This window comes from Symphodus melops (assembly GCF_947650265.1).
Source record: "Symphodus melops genome assembly, chromosome: 10".
Classification (NCBI taxonomy): domain Eukaryota; kingdom Metazoa; phylum Chordata; class Actinopteri; order Labriformes; family Labridae; genus Symphodus; species Symphodus melops.
Window position 1 is genome coordinate 14,807,402 of NC_136700.1, and position 9,456 is coordinate 14,816,857.

At 42.2% G+C, this 9,456-nt stretch overlaps 1 protein-coding gene across 3 annotated transcripts in view; it reads left to right on the forward strand.

Annotated features, from left to right (window-relative positions):
- Window positions 1-4,146, forward strand: part of pid1 (phosphotyrosine interaction domain containing 1) — a 28,868-nt gene extending 24,722 nt beyond the window's left edge. The window contains exons 3-4 of one of the 3 annotated variants that reach the window (XM_079354963.1): window positions 1,323-2,894; window positions 3,091-4,146. In XM_079354963.1, coding sequence (XP_079211089.1) covers window positions 1,323-1,823 — 501 coding nt within the window. In that variant the 3' untranslated portion in view covers window positions 1,824-2,894; window positions 3,091-4,146. The remainder of the gene's footprint in view (window positions 1-1,322; window positions 2,895-3,090) is intronic. The other 2 variants (XM_079354964.1, XM_079354965.1) reach the window with 2 other exon arrangements.
- The last annotated feature ends 5,310 nt before the right edge of the window (window positions 4,147-9,456 follow it).

Below are 9,456 nucleotides of genomic sequence, written 5' to 3' on the forward strand. Positions count from 1 at the left end.
TTTTGAGTGTTTGACTTGTAGCAGGCTCCTCCTCTGTGTATTTTTATAAAGCTATAAAGAACACCATGTTGAGAAAGCGCACAAGTCAGCCATTATTCCTGGACTGCTTTCCAACTGGCCACGTTCCCATAGAAAACTCCAGCTTTGTTCACTTCTTAATTCTCTCTCTCTCTCTCTCTCTCTCTCTCTCTCTCTCTCTCTGATCTTATCCTTCTCTATCCCCTCAGTCTATCGCTCTCCTGGTATGCGCTGTCATTACTATGGTATTCTACAATCCTTGTTGCAGCCACGGCTCAACATAGTGTTTTTCTTTTTCTTTGGGAAATAACTTATGCCCAGCCATTCAGCTTGTCAGCACACTTGCCACAGGAAAAGAGGAAGAAAAAAAAAAGCCTCAGATCAGGCCTTCAGGGAGAAACAAACACCTCCAGTTTTTCAGGTCGATTACCTTATAGATGTGTGCTGAACATGGAATTAATTAGATTTCAAAGAAGTCTCGTTGCTTCACATTATTTAGGTCCCAAAACATTTAAAGCCAGATTTTTTTTGTTTTGATATTGTAAAATGCCTTAGCTGAGCACAAATGGAAATGTTGTTATTTCACTTTGAATCTTCTGAAAAAAGAAAAGACATTTTCAGCGTTGATTTTTTTCAATCTTTGACCCTGATTACTGCTGCCACATAACGACTCAGCTTTTCTAGTTCCTTCATCCAAGAGTAGACACACAGTTTGCCCAACGTCTTATTGTGATTTTCTCTATATAAACTGAAATTAAAAACAAATCCCTCTACGACTCGTGAGTTGTGCTAAATGCTGCAGTTTCAATTGAAATTGGCAGAAAGAGATTTGAGTTCTTCTGCCCTCGCCAAATTACACACCGTTTGTCTCTGCTTTGACTTACATTGTGTTCTGTGCCTCTGCGTTCCCTAGAACAATGGAGTGAATGTTGACATAAGGCTATATTTGTAATAACATCTTTTAGAAATAGTTTAGAAAAAGATTAATCCTGTCTATTGTTTCTGCTTTAATCATTTTGTCAAATGTTTTTTTATTGTAAACTGCATTTCTTGTTTTTTTGTATTTGTATTCTTGACTTTTCTGTTTTCCATTCCTTCAAACTTCTTAAAGAAAAGTGATTTAGAGATGATTGTAATGTAAGTCCAACTCTATGTACAGCTGTCTATGTTGTTTCTAGTTTCAAGCTGGGATTCTGCACATCTGGTTAAAACCTGCAGATGGCGCACTGCTTATTTACATTTGTCATACATGGCCTTGTAGTAAAGTCAACTAATAACACCGGTGTGTTTCTCATTACCTACAGGTGGCCTACCTGGGTAAAGTGGCTATTTCTGGGACTCAGTTCCTGTCTGGCTGCACAGAGTCGGCAGTGGTGGGTTTGGTGGAGCGTCGTGCCCTCGCTCAGCAACAAGGCACATGCCCTGCAGGCAGCTCACTGCTGGAGATTCGGCCTTTCCAGGTGCGTCTTCACCACATGGACGAGCACGGCGAGGCCTCAGTAACTATGGACACCTACCAGGTGGCACGAATCGCCTACTGCACGGCCGACCACAGCATCAGACCCAACGTCTTTGCCTGGATCTACCGGGAAATAAACGACGACCTGTCCTTCCAGATGGACTGCCACGCAGTGGAGTGTGAGAACAAGCTGGAGGCCAAGAAGCTGGCACACTCAATGATGGAGGCATTCCGCAAGACATTCCACAGTATGCGTAGCGATGGCCGCATCCACAAGAGCGGCTCGTCAGACGACTTTGCTGAGGACTCATCCAGCCCTGAAGACTCGACACCAGATGACGGTTGAACTGACGCTCATCTAAACTCCTGATCCCCATCCCAAAGAGTCAGGGGTGACTGGAAGGATGGACTGATTTCCCCCCCCTCCCTCTCATTCTCCCTTACTATCACTTTCTGTTATCAATTCAGAACTAAATTACCTGACCCTGTGATCCATCACGCCCAGGAAAATGAAGTAGCTATTAGATACTGTTAAGAAAAGATAGATGACAGAAGGAGTTACAAAAGACTGACATTTACATACAGGGATGGCAAAGTGGTGCCACTTTGTCTTAAAGGCCCTCAATAACCCACAGAGGCCTTTCCAGCGCCTCTGTAAATGCCCTCAACATTTCTGTTTTCAACCACCGTTAAAACAGACACACTTTTTGTGGTTATTAAGCATTTTTTTTTTTTTTTAATCCAGGAAACGACAAACTGTATCCCCTCTTCCTCTGACCCCAGCTCATGACAACCTGTTGCTTTTCTTGCCATATAGGGATCCAGAAGGAGTAGGCTCGTAACCTATTCGGGTTTCTAACCCAGAGTTTATGAGACTGTTGGAGCACATAAATTCTTTAAATGTTGAATTTCATGGATCTCTGTTAAAATGCCTTCGACCTCGGTAATAGCAAATGAGGATGTGAAAGTAAAGCAAAGCCTTTAAGCACTATTCATATCATCAATACGGTACCGAAGTCCGACCCCCCCCCAATAATGATTTGCCTGCACGGCTGGTGCTCGTGTGGACTATGGAGCCAGAGCTTCTATCACTGTCTCCGTTTCATCGGTACGTGTCAGGCACCTCAGAGGTGCTATGTAGATTTTACATTTTTAAAAGTTCTCACTGGGCTAAAAGCCCGGATTTCTCTGTGACACCTTAATCATCTACATCTGACTTCAGTTTGGAGTAAACCAAAATCCAGGCTTGATTCTGCCTGTCAGATAATGTGCCTCACTTTCCTCTCACATTAGTTTGGTCTTTTACCCAGGTCTTAGCGTGTATGTGCGGCCACGCGCGTGTGCCTACCTTCTTTGTTTTGTTTGTTTTTCCTGTGTGTGTGTGTGTGTGTGTGTGTGTGTGTGTGTGTGTGTGTGTGTGTGTGTGTGTGTGTGTGTGTGTGTGTGTGTGTGTGTGTGTGTGTGTGTGTGTGTGTGTGTGTGTGTGTGTGTGTGTGTGTGTGTGTGTGTGTGTGTGTGTGTGTGTGTGTGTGTGTGTGTGTGTGTGTGTGTGTGTGTGTGTGTGTGTGTGTGTGTGTGTGTGTGTGTGTGTGTGTGTGTGTGTGTGTGTGTAGGTGTAATTGCTTTCTTCTGTACTCTGTGTATACGAGTGTACACGTGAGTGCTTGCATCTCTCTCTGTGTGTGTGTGTGAAAGGAAAACGTGGAGGATGATTGTGGAGGGAGTATTGTATGATTAGCTGAAGAGGAAGACTTCCCATCGGCCCGGGAGGATCCGTATCTTACCGATTTTTTTAAGGAAGTGTTTTAAAAGTCAGACATGGTACTGTGACCATTTGCCACGTTTTATTTTGAGTCTGAATTTGCCAGTCGCTGAGGTTGTAAGATCCTAAGATCACGGCCGTCCATGGTGACGGTTGATGCATCCTGATGAACGTATGAGGAATCCATCGTGCTGTGAGCACCTTCATTCAGTCGCCCATGATCCCATGCTGTTAGGCACAGTCAGTGGCCGGTTTCACTCTTCTCCGCTCCTCTGCATTGCCTCTTTTTGGAGCAACTGAGACTGAGGGGCAAAAACACGACAGAGCTCCAAACTTCCATCTTTCCGAACTGGACTGGATTGAAAAGACTGGACGCTGTCAGTGTGGTGCAAATAGAACAATGAGGTGGCTGTGGTTACGCACACACACTCACTCAAATATACACAAATTATACATACAGTTATGTACACACACATTGTATTTGATTCTTGCTCAATAAGCTTATGTAAATACAAATGTATCACTCTCCAAATATTACAGCTTTACTGTCGATAGCGATTTTAAATAAATACAAATGTTGATAACATCATACGATACAGAATCAGTGTTATAAAGCCTACTGTGAATTATAAGATGAGAGCCTGATAGAGGTGGCTGTGTGTGTGTGTGTGTGTGTGTGTGTGTGTGCGTGTGCGTGTGTTTGGGTTTGGAAAGCTTGTATGTGTTGATGAGGCGTGTGATTGGACAGGCCTGAGGGAGGAGAATGTTTATAAAGCTGTAGATTACGGTGTCATGTCTGTCTGAAAGCTCAGACGCGCTTTAAATGTTCGAACAATGTTACCTTAAGTGTTTTCTATACAGTGTTTGCAAAGATCAAGAACAATTGCATATAAAGTATTTACCAAGACCAAGCGTGTGATGGTGTGGTCTGTTTTTTCCCCCCCCCTCTCTCTCTCTCAAAGAATGTCGTGTTTGTTCTTGATTTTAACTTTTCAGTGGATTTCCCGCTGTGGTTGCGTGTGGGAGGATAAATACAAAGCATGTTGTGTTTCAGAACAAACAGAATGTGTAACCAGATGATGCTCTGACAGGGAGCCAGGACAGATGTAAAGCAGAACCACAGAGTCCTCCATACACACATTACAGCATGAAAATGCAACTTTCCCCAAACTATTCAAGGTATCAAATCTGTTTGGATAGGAAGTCAAAAGCTATTCATTCTGTCTTTTCTTAGATTAGAAAGGCCATATATAAATATATATATATATATATATATATAAATATATATATATATATATATAAGATGGAGAGTCAATTATTTGACTGTTACGCTGAGCTGTGGCTACAGTGCTTTTAAACTTAACTTTATAGTATTTCCAGGAGTGTTTCGCGTTTAGGTGTGACATCGCCTTTTGTCTGTGCTCTGAGGGAACTTTTACTCTCCCATTCTTCACATTCCTCCCAACTCCTCAGATCTGTCTTTTATTGTGTTGTTATTCTCCGGCCTTCTCGTGTGCCAGGACGCAGCAACCTCCTTTTTTTCCCCTCTCTTCAAAGGTCCCCACATCACTAACAAGATAACTAGCTTCTGTCTCGCTTCTGTGGCTGGCGATCATTTTGCATCTTAAGAGCTGCAAAGAATTGGAGGCAAAATGGATGCTGTGAAGAATGTCAATGTGTGTTGAATGTGAACACTGCCTCCCCCTGGAAAGACCAGCAACAGCTTTCTGTTTGAACATTTTTCCAAGACTTCTTGACATGTTTGCATAGTAGACTCTACATTATCACAGTTATTACTTTGTTTACGGCGTGAGACAAACAGACTTGTCGAAGGTGAGGAATGGCTACATTTTCTGCTCTTTCTTCCAGCAAATGGACAGAATACATGACTGACATCACTTTGTCTCCAACAATCACTTGAGATAATTTGAACACAATACTGACAATCATCTCTTCACTCGAAGTTTCATAACAGTGTCAACCTTCTGCCCTCGTCCCTCTCAGCTGCCTCTTTGTCTCCTAGTTTCACAGTGTACCCCTCTTGGATTGCTCTCGTCTCTGTCTGACCCACTTCCATCAGCGCAGAGGGGCCCAGAAAGAGGCCACCTCGACAGCCTGCGTCTCTGCTCCACGGAGGCATCAGCCACAAGCCGCTCACAATACCAGTCTTTCACTGCTCCAGCTGCTCATTCTTCCTCTTCCAAACCCCAGATCTGCCGGTCTGTGCATCAGCCAGTGGGCCCACGATCTCAAGGTACTGCTTGGGAGGAGAGTTGTGCCAATAATCTGATTTCTCTTACTTCACTCCCTATCTCTGCCTCTGCTCCCCTTTCTCTCCTGGCTGCTACTCACCAAGCAGGGGGCCCGGGCCTCACGGAGAGAGAGTGTGGTGAAGTACTGTTAACATATGTGTGAAATGGACCAGGCACTGTACACATTCTTTCTCCCTCTGGCCTGAACAAAACACACTTACATGATCTAATGTGCAAAGCGTTGTCGCTCAATTCATTAAACCAGATAAAGTGTGTTCTAATACTCCACAGAGTTATTGCAGCCTTAAACTCTTTTTAAATTCTTGTTTAATGCTGCAGTGGCTGGGGATCAAACCCCTGAGCTTCTGGTTGAGAAAGGACGACTCTACCACTGAGCATCAGCCACCATCATCTACTGTGTCACCACCTCCAGTAAACCGAGGACACTTCTCAAGTGTTCCCTGTGTAAAGTTCCAGATAGTAGAAGTATCATTATTAGTCAATATTAAAAGTAAAACTGTGTGTTTTTAAATACACTATAACAAAGATAAAAAAAACTTAAGTTTTAAACTATTTTATTGACGAGGTTTCAATTTAAACAGGAAATTGCTGCTTTCAGGAATCCTTATTTTCTGATTATTTCACCTAAACCTCCATGGACGTTGTATAGGCATCATTTCATTTAATGTAATGATTTTGTTTGTTAGTTTTCAAGTCTTTGTTTTTGTTAAATTGTTCGTATGGCCAATTTTGAAGTTTATCCTGTACAATAAAATACATTACATACATACATTGTACTGTACTACCCATCGAGAACATTACGCTCCCAGAATGCAGGCCTGCTCGTGGTACCTACAGTCTCTAAATGTACTATGGGAGTTATAGAGCCTTCAGTTATCAGGCGCCGCTCCTTTGGATTCGTCTACCAGTCGGGGTCCGGGAGAAAGACACACTAGGTACTTTTAGGAATAGACTTAAAACTTTTCTTTTTGATAAATCAAATAGATGGGGCTGACCTAGGACCAGCTCATAGTTATGCTGCTATAGGGCTAGACTACCGGGGGAACTGGCACCTTGAACTCTTATTTCTCGCTCCCTCTTTCTCTCTCAACTTTCATACAATATTACTGCATGTCACTATCTTTATATTCAAGTTACTAACCTCTCCTTTTTCTGGGAGCTCCTGAGCTCTCTTATGTTCCTCAGGACTGTTGATGGCCTGCCCAAACAACCACCCCCCCATCCTATCCTATCCTACCCTTCTTTCTGCATCTTGTCCCATCTCCCCCATCCCATTTCAAGCCCAGCGCAGTTTAGCAGATGGCTGTTCCGTCATGAGCCCGGGTCTGCTGAAGATTTCTGCCTGTTAAAGGGAAGGGGTTTTTTTGCCACGCTATGATGGACTAAGCTGGGCTCTTGTAATATAGCCATAAGTAAGGTCCTTTACCTGCTTTTTGTAAACATAACAATGAGCATGGTCTTATTACCTGCTCTTTTGTTAATGTTAACAGGCAAATAGTAAGGTCCTTTACCTGCTTTTTGTAAAGTGTCTCGAGATGAACATGAATTGACACTATACAAATAAAGATTGATTGATTAACAAGTATAAATATATGCAATAAAGAGTATTTACAGATAGAGACAGAGCTCCAATTCCTCACATACCCCAAATATCAGGCAGTGAGAGGGAACCATTTCCCCCTTATAACAGACATAAGTGAACTCTTGTATGTACTGGTCGATAAAACCAACCAAGGACAACCAGTGGATCCTGAACACACACAGGAACAACGCACACTAATAAACTAACAATTTAAACACACACACACATACACAACACTTAAGTAATACATATAAAACCAGTTTTAACCACTAAGAAAAAGTAATGGTAAAAAAAATGGTATTTTAAACTCTGAAGCACTGAAGGTAATTTATCATCCAGACATGAGGATAAATAAATAAAAAAACAGCCACAGTTAGATTCTTTCTTTCTGACACAGAAAGCATTTCCTGAGATCAGGTCCAGATTGTCTCTGATCCCTCCAGTTGGACTGCTCTCCAAAGCCTTCTTGTGATTTAAGATTCCTGTCGAAATGAAATGTTGACTTGTACAAAGGGAGGACTTAAGTTAACTGTCTGTTAACCTGAGCCAGGTGGATTCAGTGCATATTGCAATCATAATACACTCACAGTCACATACAGAGGAGATGCTGCCCAGAAACCCTGGGGGACAGGAAACGTCTGGACTGAGATCCAGTAGGAGGGATAAAAGTCTGAGAGAACAAGCTTCAACTGATCCTGGGGGATGAAGGTCAGTGGCTCTGTCTGCACAGTACTGTGCACTGTTATTGCACAAGAGATCACTACTGAGAGACGTTGTTCATGATATATTTAGAGGGACTTACCTGATTGAAACATAAATGTGAAAATATCCACATCTTCAAGTGAGAATTCCAGATTTTGACAATTAATGAAAGCAGAAAAAAACCTGTCAATTGAAGCTATTTCACAATGTTAATTATTCTACCTCCTAGAAGCTAGTGGGGTTTTCCCACATACAAGAGTGTTTGTATAGGAAATAAGCTTACTGCCATTGTATCTAAGATTGAGATGAAAGCAACTACACGTAAAGAAAATGTCTGAGTGACTACTGTAGCAGCATGTTGGCTTAGCTCCGCACACACTCTGGAAACAAAGTGGTCAAACAGCTCGTCCTGTAAATGTATACCAATGGTTCTCTGATTCACAAAATAACATGTAACATATTATTCCCTTAAGATGTTGCTGTTTACAACCTAAGGGTCTGGATGGAATCTCTAAGCTTGATGTGACTCTGGCATATTACTGTAAGTAAAGCCATGTTTTTTTGTCCTCATATCAAACTCATCAAATGTGAATAATTGTAATTCAAAAGTATTTCTCTGAGTTTTCTCAGTCTGTCTGGAAGGCCTAGTTCTCCCATACAGCACTTTAAATGCTCTTAGATTGTATGTTGTGTCTCTTTTTTTGTGTTGTTGGCTCTTCTCTGCTCATAGACATAGAATGATTCAGACTGTTGATTGCCATAAGGGAGGAAAGGGAGGAAAGCAGGATTAGGAGGCATAGATGATACAGAGGGAAGTGTACGGGAATACATTTAGAGAGAGAGAGAGAGAGAGAGAGAGAGAGAGAGAGAAAAAAAGAATCAATAGCAGAAGTGAAGACGCACAGCTCGTCTGGTCGGGCATCTTGCACCCAGATGTTGAGGGAAGAGTTGGGTAATCCAGCTCTGTCACATCCTGCTCTTAGAGCCAAATCAAAGTCCAGAAAATAAACAATGGATCAAACTGCCTCATAGTTTGTTAGTGAGGTCATAGACACAAATAGAGATGCCTGAAAGGACAAGAAAGCACACTTTCTCTTTGGTTCTATAAGGCTGTTATGCAGTTGATGCTACTTTCTTTGACCACTTGGTGTCGTCATTGCTCAGCGTTTCAAAAAAGAAGGTTGCGCTTCATATGGGAAGGAGAGCGTCACTTCAGAGATTGCCTATAGTTGATCAGAATGAGAGATGGCAACATAACCCTCACTTTGAATAGATGTGTATTTATACTGCTATCACAACGAGTGCAAAACTGGTTAAAAGGGCATCATCTGACATCATTACAACATGACCTATGTGCTTGAAGTTAAAATGAAAATAAAGATCTGAAGATAGAAATGACATGTTTGAAAATCATTACCTGGACTTAATGTTAGAGGTGCTGAGCAGATATTTAGGATTTGTTTTGGTGTCTTTTGAGTTTGGGTCTGGGAAACAAGGTTTCCTTATTGAAAATGTCAGAGATTCTGGATCGATGCCCCTTCACGTTGCTTCCTTCCCGACCTGTCAAACCCTTTGAGAGGAGCACAAAGACAAGATCACTGAGCATTTAACACGCAGCATTGTGGCAGATCACGATACCACAGATGATCCTGTTTTTTGA